The sequence below is a fragment of the Ostrea edulis genome, chromosome 3, assembly GCF_947568905.1.
Source record: "Ostrea edulis chromosome 3, xbOstEdul1.1, whole genome shotgun sequence".
Classification (NCBI taxonomy): domain Eukaryota; kingdom Metazoa; phylum Mollusca; class Bivalvia; order Ostreida; family Ostreidae; genus Ostrea; species Ostrea edulis.
Window position 1 is genome coordinate 63,075,566 of NC_079166.1, and position 17,500 is coordinate 63,093,065.

The following is a 17,500-nucleotide window of genomic DNA, read 5'->3' on the forward strand; positions in this document are numbered from 1 at the left end:
GTAAGTGAGAGGCTGAATCAAACATCTGAATCAGGATGTAAGTGAGAGGTTGAATCAAACACCTGAATCAGGATGTAAGTAAGAGGCTGAATCAGGATGTAAGTGAGAGGCTGAATCAGGATGTAAGTAAGAGGCTGAATCAGACATCTGAATCAGGATGTGAGTGAGAGGCTGAATCAGGATGTAAGTGAGAGGCTGAATCAGGCATCTGAAACAGGATGTAAGTGAGAGACTCAGACCAGATTTTCTTCCGCTTTTTAGCGGAATTCCGCTCTTTAAATTTGTGCAATCCGTTTATGAATTTGTATTCCGCTTTTTAAAATAAACATTCTTGACCGTTTTTGTCCGGTGAATCTATTTTAGATCCTTTTATACTATCTTTCATCATTGGACGTAACACGCAATTTCATTGGTTCTTGGAAGGTAGTAGTGTATGTTTAACCAATCGTTGGTAGTTTAACTTAAGAAGGTTGGTTGCGATAAAAATCTGTAATGGATGCCAAAATTCTACGACCTGGGTTGGAGAATAAAAGTGTTCAAGAAGTCGATAAAGGTATCAAAACCCCATGGAGATGGGAGTGGTTGGAGAAAAGGTGAACGATGATTAATGTTAGCGGGAAGGGCTTTTGCCAATTATGCCATGAAGAAATCAATTACTCGTCACGTAGATGGTTGGCACTGGAACTGTACATCAACAAGAAAATTGCATGAAATCTAGTAGAGCCAATCAAAGCTTTTCTGGTAATTACAGAATAATATAAATCCATTGATTTACGATAACAATTAACAGGGATTTATTAGTACCTTCTCGCTGGAACTGACATTCATCTCCCTAATATTTTTTAGTCTTATTCTTACCTCCAATAAGTGTCAGTACCTTTCATGAGAAAACAAAGGAAAACGGTCATATCATCCGTAATTCCCCCTTATTCACCTCATTTAGCAATACTTCATTTTTAATGTCATAAAGGCATTATGTAAACACCTCCCAACTTTTATAACCCAAATTCTCTTAATTTCCTCTGTTATGGTAATTGTTATGAAGATAGCTCATGATATCATTTTTAGCTCTTCTGAGCCAAAGGCTCAAAGAGCTAATGCTATGGCCATTTGTGCGGTGTGCGTAAACTTTTTAGAAAAAGGGTTATAACTCAAGAACCCCTTGGCCAATTTTTTTCAAATTTGTTACAGGGTATCATTGGCCCAAGGGCTTTCATACATACTAAATAGAGGGATGTGACCCTTTAACAAGGGGAGATAATCAGGAAAATACAAAAAAAAAGTAGTGGTTGCTAAAAAATCTTCTTCTCAAGAACCACAGGGCAGATTATCACCAAACCTACACATAAGGATGAGGATATGTTGTAGATTAAAAATTGTTCAAGGCATTACCCTGGGGCAAAGGGCGTGGTCTCAAGGTCACTTCAAAGTTGACCTAAATTTAATTTTTTTTTAAATTCCTTAAATCTTAGATATTTTAGTCATTATAAGGACTAGGATCATCAACTTTTGACAGTTGATGCATCTTAGGACCTTGTGTCAAGTTGTCTCAAAAGTAGGTCACGGTGACCTACTTTTTGAATTTTGCAGGTATTTATTTTAAAATTAATTTTGATGCATATCTTGGACACTTTGAGGCCTATGATCATCAAAACTTGTCAGTTGGTGGATCATGGGACCTTGAAATGCGTCAACTGAAAAATAGGTCACCGTGACCTACTTTCTGAATTTTATGGCTTATCATTTATAGATATATTTTAAGTTGTTATTTCAAATACCGAGAGGTTTAGAATCATCAAATCTTGTAAGTTGATGCATCTTGAGGCCTTGAAACATATTTATAAAAAAAGTAGGTCACAGTGACCTACTTTTTGAATTTTGCAGATATTCAAATTTCACATTTTCAATTTTAGATGCATATTTTGGGCACTGTAAAACCTAGGATCATCAAACTTTGTCAGTTGATGCGTCTTCAGTGTTCGGTTTGTGTCGACCAAAAAGTAGGTCACCGTGACCTACTTTTGGTATTTGACAGCTAAATTACTATATTTCAGACACTATTTGACCTACAATCATCAAACTTTGTCAGTTGATGCATCTTGAGTCTTCGGAGTGTATCGACCAAAAAGTAGGTCACTGTGACCTACTTTTGGCATTTGACAGTTATATTTATATATTTCAGTCACTAATTGCCCTACAATCATCAAACTTTGACAGTTGATGCATCTTGAGTCAACGGAGTAAGTCGACCAAAAGTAGGTCACCTTGACCTACTTTTGGAATTTGACGGCTATATTTATATATTTCAGATACTATTTGACCTACAGTCATCAAACTTTGTCAGTTGATGGGTCTTGCATGTTCGAAGGGTTTCGACCAAAAAGTAGGTCAACTTGACCTACTTTTGGAATTGGACACCTATATTTATATAATTCAGATACTATTTAACCTACAGTCATCAAACTTTGTCAGTTGTTGGGTCTTGCATGTTTGAAGGGTGTTGACGAAAAAGTAGGTCACCTTGACCTACTTTTGGAATTTGACGGCTATATTTATATATTTCAGATACTATTTGACCTACAGTCATCAAACTTTGTCAGTTGATGGGTCTTGCATGTTCGGAGTTCGCTGACCAAAAAGTAGGTCACCATGACCTACGATTGGAATTTGACAGCTATATTTCAATATTCAGATACTAATTGGCTTAAAATCATCAAACTTTGTCAGTTGATATTTCTTGGGTTCTCAAAATGTGTAAACCAAAAAGTAGGTCACATTGACCTACTTTTTTTGAATTCTTAGGATTTAACTAAAGATTTAGAATACTAAGAGGCTAAGAATAGAAATGGTGTGGTTGTACAATTTATCAGAAGAGCGATTCTAGGCCCTTGGGCCTCTTGTTACTTTCTCAGTTAACTTGAGAGTTTTCTAAACCGAGAGGAAGGCTAAGAAACTACATGTATAACAAAGCTTCAAAAAAGGCTAGACTGACTCACATCAAACATGTCAGATCAGTGTACTGACAGTAGCTGAAATTAGGAAACAAAATAGAAAATGAATTAAGAATTGGAATGCTGCAAGAATTAATACAGTCACGCATATTTGTAAATGCATGTAACTTGTTGTGTCTATGTAATAAGGTGTGTTAATTGAAATCCCCTTTTACATTGATACATGAATTCATATCAATTATTATTGCTGTAATAATCTAGGGGTAAAGAAAACATGTAAAAATTAAGAAAATATATGTAACATAAAAGTGTTGTATAAGAAATAGACAATTTGAAAGTGAAAAAGAAGTACCAGGAAATGCTCAGAATGCAGGATTTTGCACCATTTACCCCAAAGCTTCTGGGGGCCTAGGCGCCCCCACAGACCTCTGGCCTATTAGGGGTGATCTTTAAATCAGCTTTTTTTTTTATTTGCTTGCAAAATCAGGTCTGGAGACTGAATCAGACATCTGAATCAGGATGTAAGTGAGAGACTGAATCAAACACTTGAATCAGGATGTAAGTGAGAGACTGAATCAGACATCTGAATCAGGATGTAATTGAGAGGCTGAATCAGACATCTGAATCAGGATGTAAGTGAGAGGCTGAATCAGGATGTAAGTGAGAGGCTGAATCAGGATGTAAGTGAGAGGCTGAATCAGGATGTAAGTGAAAGACTGAATCAGGCATCTGAATCAGGATGTGAGAGACTGAATCAAACACCTGAATCAGGATGTAAGTGAGAGACTGAATCAGGATGTAAGTGAAAGACTGAATCAGGCATCTGAATCAGGATGTGAGAGACTGAATCAAACACTTGAATCAGGATGTAACTGAGAGGCTGAATCAGACATCTGAATCAGGATGTAAGTGAGATGCTGAAGTACATTTAAAGTACATGAAATCTGCAAAGGATCCAAATTGCTCTAGTGATAAACCAGAAAAAATGTGAATTTAAGGGTAAGGAAAACAGCAAGGGGGTAGGGCTGAGTTTTGCATCTTGAGATAAGCCAGAGGAAAACTTATGAGGCAAGTACAGGAGAATGTCTAGGTTACGCTCAGGTAAATATGCCGGGGGTGTGAACTACTTACCTGGAGAGAATTTAGATGAGGAAGAGGTGGATCTAAGAATGAATATCAACTTGACTTTAAGAGGAAGTCAAAATATGTTTCAAGCAATGTAAGACAAATGATATATTGGGTCAGTATATCAGCAATATTGATGTCATTCACAGACAACACTGACAACTATGTAACTGGTGTCTGATTAATTAGAATGAATTATTTCTGTAACAAACTTTAGACGTAAGATTATGTAAACTAAACTTGCTGAGAGACAGTCAGACAAGATTTAGTTCAAATTCATTAAAATGTTTTCGGGGAATATTTAATTGATCTACATGGCAGGTTACAGGCTAAATCAGACAACAATGGATGAAAGACAATATAATCATGCTATGACATTGTACATGTTACTTTGCAGTCCTACAATCCTATAGTAGAGAAGCTGAGGAAACTGGAAGAGAAGGCTGCCAAACAAGAGAAGATGATCGAGGCTCTCCACAATGAGCGGACGAAACAAGACGCAGCTAGTAGGCAGATGTTGGACGCTGCCGAAAGTCTGAATCTCGTCAATTTACGACAGAGTGTGAGTAATGCGTGTCTGATGAAATTCAAGATGTTTACTTCAAATCGTGGAGTCCATTTAATGTTTGTCTCCAGATGTGTATGTAATAAAGTTTTCGTTTGATTTAGTGAACTTTGTTAGCTCTTCTGAGCCAAAGGCTCAAAGAGCTAATGCTATGGCCATTTGTGCGGTGTGCGTAAACTTTTTAGAAAAAGGGCTATAACTCAAGAACCCCTTGGCCAATTTTTTTCAAATTTGTTACAGGGTATCATTGGCCCAAGGGCTTTCATACATACTAAATAGAGGGATGTGACCCTTTAACAAGGGGAGATAATCAGGAAAATACAAAAAAAAGTAGTGGTTGCTAAAAAATCTTCTTCTCAAGAACCACAGGGCAGATTATCACCAAACTTACACATAAGGATGAGGATATGTTGTAGATTAAAAATTGTTCAAGGCATTACCCTGGGGCAAAGGGCGTGGTCTCAAGGTCACTTCAAAGTTGACCTAAATTTATATTTCCTTAAATCTTTGATATTTTAGTCATTATAAGGACTAGGATCATCAAATTTTGACAGTTGATGCATCTTAGGACCTTGTGTCAAGTTGTCTCAAAAGTAGGTCACGGTGACCTACTTTTTGAATTTTGCAGGTATTTATTTTAAAATTAATTTTGATGCATATCTTGGACACTTTGAGGCCTATGATCATCAAAACTTGTCAGTTGGTGGATCATGGGACCTTGAAATGCGTCAACTGAAAAATAGGTCACCGTGACCTACTTTCTGAATTTTATGGCTTATCATTTATAGATATATTTTAAGTTGTTATTTCAAATACCGAGAGGTTTAGAATCATCAAATCTTGTAAGTTGATGCATCTTGAGGCCTTGAAACATATTTATTAAAAAGTAGGTCACAGTGACCTACTTTTTGAATTTTGCAGATATTCAAATTTCACATTTTCAATTTTAGATGCATATTTTGGGCACTGTAAAACCTAGGATCATCAAACTTTGTCAGTTGATTCGTCTTCAGTCTTCGGTTTGTGTCGACCAAAAAGTAGGTCACCATGACCTACTTTGGTATTTGACAGCTAAATTACTATATTTCAGACACTATTTGACCTACAATCATCAAACTTTGTCAGTTGATGCATCTTGAGTCTTCGGAGTGTATCGACCAAAAAGTAGGTCACTGTGACCTACTTTTGGCATTTGACAGTTATATTTATATATTTCAGTCACTAATTGCCCTACAATCATCAAACTTTGACAGTTGATGCATCTTGAGTCTACGGAGTGTGTCGACCAAAAAGTAGGTCACCTTGACCTACTTTTGGAATTTGACGGCTATATTTATATATTTCAGATACTATTTGACCTACAGTCATCAAACTTTGTCAGTTGATGGGTCTTGCATGTTCGAAGGGTTTCGACCAAAAAGTAGGTCACCTTGACCTACTTTTGGAATTTGGACGGCTATATTTATATATTCAGATACTATTTGACCTACAGTCATCAAACTTTGTCAGTTGTTGGGTCTTGCATGTTCGAAGGGTTTCGACCAAAAAGTAGGTGAACTTGACCTACTTTTGGAATTGGACGGCTATATTTATATATTTTCAGATACTATTTGACCTACAGTCATCAAACTTTGTCAGTTGTTGGGTCTTGCATGTTTGAAGGGTGTTGACGAAAAAGTAGGTCACCTTGACCTACTTTTGGAATTTGACGGCTATATTTATATATTTCAGATACTATTTGACCTAGTCATCAAACTTTGTCAGTTGATGGGTCTTGCATGTTCGGAGTTCACTGACCAAAAAGTAGGTCACCATGACCTACGATTGGAATTTGACAGCTATATTTCAATATTCAGATACTAATTGGCTTAAAATCATCAAACTTTGTCAGTTGATATTTCTTGGGTTCTCAAAATGTGTAAACCAAAAAGTAGGTCACATTGACCTACTTTTTTTGAATTCTTAGGATTTAACTAAAGATTTAGAATACTAAGAGGCTAAGAATAGAAATGGTGTGGTTGTACAATTTATCAGAAGAGCGATTCTAGGCCCTTGGGCCTCTTGTTTATAATTCCTATGTAATTATTTTCATGAATATAAATATCTGGTCATTAAGGTGTAATTGTGGAACAGAGCTGCATTTTGAATGCTCATTATTTAAAACTGGTGACCTCATGGAAATGAGTTATTAGGTATTGTGAAAAATCTGCATTATACAAAGTTATGTATCCCATACAACATACAGTGCTTTCTCGATTATTGCCTGAAAATCCCGAAGAACATATTTCTCTCCATGTAAACACCCCTTTTATAATGCTAACCCTGCATAATGCCATATGCCACTTATTTTCACAAACAAATGGTCAAATGTTATATTGTTGATAGCATCTTGTTTTAACATTTCTCTCTAGAATTTTTCACTCATATGGAGACGTCACCGAGACCGGTGAAGGGCTTCAAATTTAGGCCTTTGCTCGGCGCTTATGGCCATTGAGCAGTGGGGATTCTTTAGCGTGCCACGCTTACTGTGACACGGCACATCCGTTTTTAAGGTCATCTCTGAGAACCCATGATATTCACACCTGATGCTGAGCGTTTGGCGGTAATTTTATAAAGATTACCCTTGATGAGTTATGAGATTGATCACTGTTTATTATCTTCACCTTTCATGATCAGACCAATTACCTATCATCCATTAATAATCCAGAGTTCTTGAAAAGTGTCGGTAATGTCGGATTATCCGATAAAAGTAGTAAATGTCCGACACAAGTTACTTAATTGTCGGTCCTGATGGCCGATATAAGATCGGGATCGAAGTCCGTTTTTTACCGGGGGAAATGGCGGCCATGTGGCCCATAAATTTTCAAATCGATGCTAAATCCGGCAACACATTGAAACTTCAACATGATGAATCAGTTGTGAGGAACTACGAGGAGAAGAGAAACCAATTGTATCTCTGCCTGGCAATCTGGGAGACAATGGCTTTTGTTTGCAGTGATTTTACCTACTGCTTGGTGACACAATCTGCTCAAAGTCGAAACTGACAAAAGACCAGCTACACCCGGGCAAAAGTGAGAGAAAAAGTAGTTACAACGATTGCAGAGGAAGATGAGAAGAAGTTGAGAGGAATATACAGGATAGAGAGAAAAATGGAGGATGAGGGAGAAGTGGAGAGTGAGAGAGAAACAGAGCAAGAAAGTGACTCAGACAGTGAAAGTGAGGAAGATTCATTCAGAGTGTATTAAGGAAGATGAGAAATGCCATGAAAAGATAATTTATAAACGTATAGCCGAGATGGAGATTGAATATAATTACACATGTAGTTGATTTTAAATAAAATTTATGAAAACCTCAAAAGCGATGCATTTTTATCTGGACTGACAAAATTTTGTTTGGGCTGACACTATTTCTAACAGTGTCAGACCAAATGTCTGACACTTCAAAAGAAATTTCAAGAACTCTGATTATCACGCCTGTACTTTGAGAGCAAAGGGTTAAGGTCACAGGCCAGACAAGGTATTCAGATGGGCATGTTAATTACATATAATTGCTTAAATGAAAACAAGATTATCTAAATGTTTATACAGAATGGAGCTCAAATAAATCAACAGAATTAAATTTCTGCTCAGTGAATTGTCTGTAATGGTGAATTCGTTACATTGCCACCCCCGCTTTATTGCCCAAATTGGTCTAAAATGAAAGTTGGCAATATATTGAGGAAGCACTGTACTATTTTCTTGGAATTTGCAAGTGAATTTCTTGTGAAATACATTTAATTCTTGTAAAGACCTTAGATTTTTCTATGTAAATTCTCTTTGCAATTAAAGTGACTCTTATTGGTACTTATTCTAGGAGATTTAGAATTTTTTTCTTGATAGTCAGAATTTAATGATGTTTTATATAACCATTTTTATACGCCCGTCTTTATACGGGACGTATTAGGGTACAGCGATGTCTGTTCGTCCATCCGTCCGTTCGGGGTTTTCTCTTTATAATTTCATTTCCCTTTCACATATCATGCTGAAACTTGCTGTGTAGCTTCTTTGTGGGTCACTCTGGATCATACTGCAATTTTGATCCTTTTCGACTTTTTTCCCAAGAGTTTTGCCCCTTTATTTGGAAATAATTATTATATGGAGGGTACATAATTTGTCCGCCCTACTCCTCCCACAGTTTTCAAGTGAGAGCCTTCTTATTTTGTGGAGTGTTTGTATAGGTATTGAAGATGTGCATGTGGGATGAATTTTAATTTTCTACAATTTTTGAGAAATTACAGGTTGTTGAACTTAGTCTATTTAGAAATTAATATTCTATGAAGGGTACATAATTTGTCTGCCCAACTCCTCCCACAGTTTTCAAGTGAGGACCTTCTTATTTTGTGGAGTGTTTGTATAGGTACTGAAGATGTGCATCTGGTGAAGGATTTTGATTTTCTTCCATTTTTGAAAAAATTGCAGGTTGTTGAACTTGTTCCATTTTGAGGAAATCTCAATTTTTAAGCTAAGACCCTTTGTTCATATGAAAGTTTGTCACAGCCTCATGATGGCTGATACTACCTGAAGCAAAGTTATACAAATTATAGCACAAGAAAAACACCCTATGTAAGCATTTCACGGGTGTATTATGTACCGTTTGCGGTACTCTTGTTAAGTGTGTGAGTTGCTATACAACAAACATTTAACATGGGTATTCAAAGTTTAAATGTTGCTATCCTTTATAACTGAATCTTGTTTCATGATACGCAGTAAAGTCAACTTTCAGAATAGATATGAATACTTCATTTCTCTTCGGATGTCCTTCTAAAACATTAGCAGGCTTCCTCAGAGAAATGTTTATGACGACTAACTAAAAGCAATTATAATCCATTACGTATGCTGATTTCCAACTTTACATTTTGAAAGGTTAGATCCATACCGATATCCTAAAAACAATTCCCTTAAATACTTGCTTGTAATCGATGGACTTCAAGAAGTTATAACTTCTTGAAAATGCAACAATTTCAAAATTCCATTGTTTGCTAAACCAGTATTTGTATATTTCATAAACTACTTTTAGCGGTAAAATTCAAAGATTTAGTTGGATCAAAAGTCACTATAAATATCACACTTCATTAAATATGGCACCATTAGAAACAACCAAACAAACCTTTACTGATCAAGCTTCATTATACCCCCCACAACAAGTTGTGGGGGGGGGGGGGGGGGGGGGGGGGGGGAGGGGATATACTGGAATCAGGTTGTCCGTCCGTCCGTCTGTAGACGCAATGGTTTCCGGGCTCTAAAGCATTATCCTTTCCACCTACCGTCACCATATCATATATATGGACTACCCATGGGATGAAGATGTTCCCTATCGAATTTGGGGTTCAAAGGTCAAGCACACTGGACATCGAAGTAGCAATATGGTTTCCGGGCTCTAAAGCGTTATCCTTTCCACCTACAGTCACCATATCATACATATGGACTACCCATGGGATGAAGATGTTCCCTATCGATTTTGGGGTCAAAAGGTCAAAGGTCACGTGCACTGGACATCGAAGTAGCAATATGGTTTCCGGGCTCTAAAGCGTTATCCTTTCCACCCACAGTCACCATATCATACATATGGACTACCCATGGGATGAAGATGTTCCCTATCGATTTTGGGGTCAAAAGGTCAAAGGTCACGTGCACTGGACATCAAAGTAGCAATATGGTTTCCATTTAAATTCTTTAACGGCTTTTTTCATCGCATGGAAATGCTGTGTTCCTAGATACCTTTTGGATCATAATACTGAAGTTTTACCTATTACCAACACCCTTTGGGAGATTGGGGTAAGCGGGGGGTATTCTTAGTGAGCATTGCTCACAGTACCTCTTGTTGAACATGGCACCATCAGAAACAACCAAACAAACCTTTACTGATCACGCTTCATTGAACATGGCACCATCAGAAACAACCGAACAAACGTTTACTGATCACCCTTCATTGAACATGGCACCATTAGAAACAACCAAACAAACATTCATGATCATGCTTCATTGAACATGACACCATTAAAAACAACCAAACAAACCTTTACTGATCACGCTTCATTGAACATGACACCATCAGAAACAACCAAACATTTTACTGATCATGCTTCTTTCACTGTTAGTTGGAGGTAAGCAATGGTGTGCTTAGTGATCTTAAAAATGTTTTATTTGAGGTTGACTTTACTTGGAGAATTAGAAATGATATCCTTTTTAGTTCATAGAGACAAGTGTCCGGAGAGCTATTTTATGACCCCGGTGTTGGCACCACACTTTCAGGGAAAAATTTTAATCTTGGTTATATCTTTTGAATGAAGGGGGATTGGGTTTTTAATATTTCAGACTTAGGTGTCTCATGACCATGGGGCTTTTCAGGTGTCTCATGACCATGGGGCTTTTCTTTTTGTCCAAAATTTTTGACCAAGTGACCTTGGACTTTGACCTACTTTTCAAAAACTTTAACCTTAACTATATTTTTTTCATTGATTAAATTTCATTTTTAAAATACATTAGAGCATGAATGCTTTACGCCAGCATACTTCATGCAGCATCTTAGAAATTGATAATAGTTGTAAATCTGTATTTTGTACTTTACTATATTGGTAGTTTTAAATCTACATTTTGTATTTTACAGTAGAAATTGATAATAATTGTAAATTTATGTTTATAACTTTCAGTACTTTGATTTACTTTACAGGAGCTGTAAATCTATGTTTTGTACTTTCAGTACTTTGTGTCACTTTACAGGAGCTGTAAATCTATGTTTTGTACTTTCAGTACTTTGAGTCACTTTACAGGAGCTGTAAATCTATGTTTTGTACTTTACAGTAGTAATTGATAATAGCTGTAAATCTATGTTTTGTACTTTCAGTGCTTTGATTTATTTTACAGGAGCTGTTAGATAAAGTAGCCAGAGGAGCAGATATCAAGCCCCAGTCTTTAACCTCTAAAAGGTACAAACCTCCCCACCCACATGCAGACCTTTTCAATTATATGCAGAACTATGCAGTCACACACAGATTTTGCCAGTCACATGATTGTATATTGTTTAATGTCGCACTTGATAATTTTTCATTCCTATGGAGACAATCACATGAAACACCACAATAACACACAGGCACCCTCAATCACATACAAACTTTCTCAATCACATTCAAATCTTCTCAATCACATGTAAACCTTCTCAGTCACATACAAACTTCTTAATCACGTACAAACCTTCTCATTCACATACAAACCTCAATCTTATGGATTAGGCAGGTTTCACTACGGATTAGGCAAGTTTCACTAAGGATTAGACAGGTTTCACTGTACAGATTCGACAGGTTTCACTGTACAGATTCGACAGGTTTCACTGTAAGGATTAGGCAGGTTTCACTGTAAGGATTAGACAGGTCTTACTGTTTGGATTAGGCAGGTTTCATTGAAAGGATTAGACAGGTTTCACTGTACAGATTCGACAGGTTTCACTATACAGATTATACAGGTTTCACTGTAAGGATTAGGCAGGTTTCATTGTAAGGATTAGACAGGTTTCACTGTAAGGATTAGGCAAGTTTCACTGTAAGGATTAGACAGGTTTCCCTGTACAGATTAGGCAGGTTTCACTGTAAGGATTAGACAGGTCTCACTGTTTGGATTAGACAGGTTTCACTGTAAGGATTAGGCAGGTTTCATTAAGGATTAGGCAGGTTTCACTGTAAAAATTAGGCAGGTTTCACTGTAAGGATTAGGCAGGTTTCACTGTAAGGATTAGGCAGGTTTCACTGTACAGATTAGATAGATTTCACTGTATGGATTAGACAGGTTTCCCTGTTTGGATTAGGCAGGTTTCCTTGTACAGATTAGGCAGGTTTCACTGTATGGATTAGACAGGTTTCCCTGTACAGATTAGACAGGTTTCCCTGTACAGATTAGGCAGGTTTCACTGTTTGGATGAGGCAGGTTTCACTGTAAGGATTAGACAGATTTCACTGTTTGGATTAGGCAGGTTTCACTGTTTGGATTAGGCAGGTTTCACTGTTTGGATTAGGCGGGTTTCATTGTAAGGATTAGACAGCTTTCACTGTTTGGATTAGGCAGGTTTCATTGTACAGATTAGGCAGGTTTCATTGTACAGATTAGGCAGGTTTCCCTGTACTTGATTGTCTTGGTTTTGACATTGTGACTACAGTATAATGATTCTATTCTGCAGTAAGAAGAGGAAGCTCTCGGAGAGCACTATTTGTATAAAGACAGAAGATGGCAGCATTGTAGAGGTTATACCTAATCCCGACCATGAGGAACGAGTGGTGGATCTAACGTGTGACTCTGACGATGAGACGGGAAAGGACAGTCCATCAGCATCAAAAAAATCTAAAGACAATAATTCTAAACCATCCACAATTACAAATAGTAAAAGTAGTGATCAAAGTGAAACTAAGCTTTCTGAAGATAAAAAACCTAATCTTGAAAAGCTGAAGGAACAGATCAACAAAATAAGGACTTTTAAAGAGAAGGGCATACAGACAGAGGAGCGGGAGGAGACGGCGGAGGAGAAGAACTATAAGAAGAGGTTACTGAGCTTCCAGAAAAATGTGCATGAACTTCTGAGACGGATCGATCCCAGCAAGGATTGGGGCGGCCCTGAGAATATAGAGGGGATTATCGTGCAGATGATGAAACACATCGAACCCACAGGAGAAATTGGAGACTCTGAATGAGGAAGGCATCAGAGGGGAGCTGTAAAAATGGGGGGACTCAATGAGGAAGGCATCGGAGATGGGCTGTAAATAACTTTTCATGTGTACTTTTAGTGGAGAAGTTGATCTAAGAAACTATTAAATTATGAAATTTTTATGGGGAAGTTCTGGAGTGATAACAAGAATTCCTGATTGTTGTCATTATTTTTAATGTAGACTGGTCACTGTCACTATTTATCATAAACCTGACAGATTGCAGGTGTTTATGGTAGGTCGTGTCTGAGATGAGTACACAACACAGAGAATGGTATGGTGCTGCACAGTAGGATATTTTTTATACCTTGTATATACCTGTATAATATAGATATGTGTTCAATTTGCCAAGTACAATACAGACTGTAATTACAATAGTATTGTTTTTATGTTTCGTTTTTTAATGTGACATTTGTTGATACAATTTGCAACAAACCAAAAGTAGCAGACATTTCTTTTGAGTTTGACATTGCTGTTGGGACTGTAAATGATATCATTTGAAATGAGTTTTTATTTTGATGTATTTTTTCAAAGCAAGAAATATGCAAATATATATATAATCAAAATACATGTATTTGTTAGAGGTACCTGGTTAAAATCATTAAACAACTGAAGGTAACCCATTCTGACATCAAGCTGAAAGTTGATAGTATTTGATATTGCATGAGAAAAGATTGATTATGTATTGCATAGCCATGCATAATATACCCAAAAGCAAAAGCTCTGTATGTGTAGATATATATAATTATGCAAGCATGTACAGTGCACTGCTGTATATCGACTCATTTTGGTGTACTTGATATGCTGAATTTTGGGGGGGGGGGGATGAAAAAATTCATCAAAAATCGAAGCATTAACATTTGTCTATATAAATGATACACTTGTTAAATGAAATGCACCAAAAATTAAAGTGCTAAAATTTCTGAGGAAAAATCACCAAAATATTCCCCACATCAAAATTACACAATATACTGTATATAATTTTTCACTTCATATACTAATGCTAAGATGTGTAGGAAATGCTATTTATCTTGCCACAGAAACATAATGCACACAGAGATAGATATCTATATACATTGTTTTCAACCCTTTTCTTTAAAGAGAGAGGGAGAAAAAACAGGAAGATGAAATTGTAAGCTCATAGGCGTGTATTAAAATGTAAATGTCCCAGTTTACTGTTAAACTATCATCTCATTAATATCCAAATTCCATGTCATATTTAATCATTGCATTTCTCAGGGATAAGCAATTACACATTTTGATAACTAACATTTGAAAGTGTGAGTGTTTCTTTCTCTATTGTCTATTATTCTGTTGTTGTGTTGGAAGTTTCACTTACTATGTTTGTATAATATGTAGAAATACTTATTTTTCACAAAATAACTTCAAAAAAGTTTCAATGAATTGGGCACAATCTTTGAAGTCTCTGTTGTTTCTTTGACCTGTGTGTATGAGTGGATTGAGTTTAAAATTGTAACAAGCAATGTGGCAAATGAAATGCAGTGTACAAAACAAATACATTAATCCTCTTAAATAATACACACATAGTATAGGGGAAACTGTCCCTACAGAATTGCATTCCCTTATTAATGAGAGGGGCCATTTCAGCAAGGTTTTCCTGCATTACCACAACATCTGAATATAGATTTTTTTCCCAGTAATACATATTTGAGATAAGGCTTGTCGGACATTTTATATATGCAAGAAATGCTGTATGTGTGTGTCCTTGTACAAGCAAGCAGGATTTTCCCCACCTCATATAACATCAATAAAAGTTGGCTAACAGCATGCTTACCCATGTGTGGGCTTGTGCCCACGAGATGATCTGTGTGGGCTTGTGGCCACGAGATGATCTGTTGTGTGGGCTTGTGTCCACGAGATGATCTGTTGTGTGGGCCTGTGTCCACAAGATGATCTGCTGTGTTTGATGTATTAAAGGTGCATTTTGGTGATAGGTTAGTGTCCCATCTCCATAATGTACTACACAATTGTGTGAAGGATGCACATGCACTACCTTTTTCGTATAATTATTTTTGTTTAGACTACTTATATTAATGTGCATATACTAATGCAAGATTTTCAAAATAAACAGGACTCTAGTAAGACATCTTGCATCTTAATTGCAGAGTTGTAAGCTATTATTATTTGTAATTAGACAATTATCTCGTTAAATGTCTTGTAACCTAAGGCTATTTATATGGACAATCATTTCCAAGGAGAAAAAACTTAATGACTGTTGATGGAACATAATTATGTCTCCCCTCTTTCAGGGGAAACATTGTTTTTGTACTTTCTGTCCGTCCGTCTGTCTGTCACAAAATCTCGTGAATGCTTCTCCTCCTATATGGCTTGTCGGATAGACAATGCTTCATTGCAATTTGTTGATGTGCATATTGTCAGGACAGGAGGATCCAATTTTTTTCCTAAAAGTTATATTGGATCTAAGAGGGGTGCAGGCAGTAAAATAGCTTGTGAACACTTCTCCTATATGGCTTATCAGAGTAATGGCTATGTTTCTGCTCATGCTTTCTCCTCCATATCATGCAGTACATTAAGGAGAGGAGGTTTCATTTGGAGCACTTCTAATTTGGGGAGACATTTGTTTTTCATAAAAACAATCTCTAGATATCAAGATAAAAGTTGATCAAGATTTACTTTGTTTTCTGAACAGAAACTTTTTATGTGTAAATGTACACTAGCAGAAATAAGACTTGATGCATTTTTTTCTCATTTATTAAAGAGGTCAAAAGGCAAAAATTTTAAAAACTTGCTAGAGCACATTTTGATATTCATATATGTACTGCTCTAGATCAATTGTCTTATGGAAATAGATTATTTTGAAGAATTTCCACTTGTCGGTTAGCAATAATCTTCTAGCACATCCATTAGGCAGCTTAACTGTAGAAAACATTCCTTTCCAATGCCTATCATGAATACCGTTCTTTATTAAATAGTTCCTGTTGAATTTACCTTACGTTTTATCTTATTCTGTGTACCCTGTATTTACATGACATAAATTTTTTTTCGTCCCACATGTCGTGTAATGTACAGGGGAATGTTATGTCAGTCTCGAGGTATCTATGATAATTTATAAAAATGATGGATTTTTTTTTTTTTTTTTTTTTTTTTTTACAAATTTTAGATCAGATATCTATTCTTTGAGAATATTGGCTATTTCACTGTGAATTTTGTTACAAACTTTGAGATCAGATATCTATTCTTTGAGAATATTGGCTATATTACTCTGAATTTTGTTTCAAACTTTCACACTCTGATTACTAACGCAGTTACTATTTCGATGTGATTGTGTGATGAAAGTGTTGATTTACAACAAACAGCATTGTGTGGTTCCATACATGAAATTACAATTGCATTTGGTCTTGATGTGTGATGATGTTGGAATTTTCAGCACTGCATTTTACATGAAGCCTATGTATATAAAATATGATTAGAAATATTCCTTTGTTCCATTTTTATACGCCCGACTTTAGATGGGACTTATGGTACAGCAATGTCTGTATGTCCTATCTCTATTTTCATTTCTCTGTAACATATGAAGCTAAAATTTGTTGTGTACCTTCTTTGTGGGTCACTCCAGATCATGTTGTAATTTTGTACATATTTCAACCTCTCTTGCAGGAGTTTTGCCCTTTTATTTCAAATCTAACGTTATATGGAGGGTACATGATTTGTCCATCCGACTCCTCCTGCAGTTTTGAGAGAAACCGTCTTATTTAACAGAGTCTTTGTATGGATATTGATGAAGATGTGCATGTGGCAAAGATTTTGAGAAAATTCCAGGTTGTTGAGCTTGGTCAGTATTGAGGAAATAATACAAAGTGAGTATTTGGTTTGTCCATTGACCTCCTCTCTCACTTTTTCAAGCACAGGCCTTAAATGTAAAGATGTGCATATTGTGAGGATTTGGATTCCCAGTAATTTTCTATAAAAAAATTGTTGCTTGAGAAAGGTAGTTAAACTTTGTCAATTTTGAGGAAATATTTTACACACAAAGCTCCTGGTTTGTTTATATTTATTTCCTGTTAGTTTTTTTTTAAGCTAGGACCAATGCAAAAGAAAGTATGTTGCAGCTTGTTAATGGCTGATACTACCATAAGCAAAGTTCTAAAACTC

General features: G+C 36.3%; 1 protein-coding gene across 4 annotated transcripts in view; it reads left to right on the plus strand.

Moving 5' to 3' along the window:
• Positions 1-17,500, plus strand: part of LOC125675388 (MORC family CW-type zinc finger protein 3-like) — a 61,808-nt gene that overhangs the window by 44,167 nt on the left and 141 nt on the right. For all 4 annotated transcript variants that reach the window (XM_056158471.1, XM_056158469.1, XM_056158468.1 and 1 more), the window contains exons 15-17: positions 4,474-4,638; positions 11,544-11,605; positions 12,847-17,500. The exon at positions 12,847-17,500 is cut by the window's right edge and continues 141 nt beyond it. In XM_056158471.1, the coding sequence (XP_056014446.1) occupies positions 4,474-4,638; positions 11,544-11,605; positions 12,847-13,354 (735 nt within the window). In that variant the 3' untranslated portion in view covers positions 13,355-17,500. The remainder of the gene's footprint in view (positions 1-4,473; positions 4,639-11,543; positions 11,606-12,846) is intronic.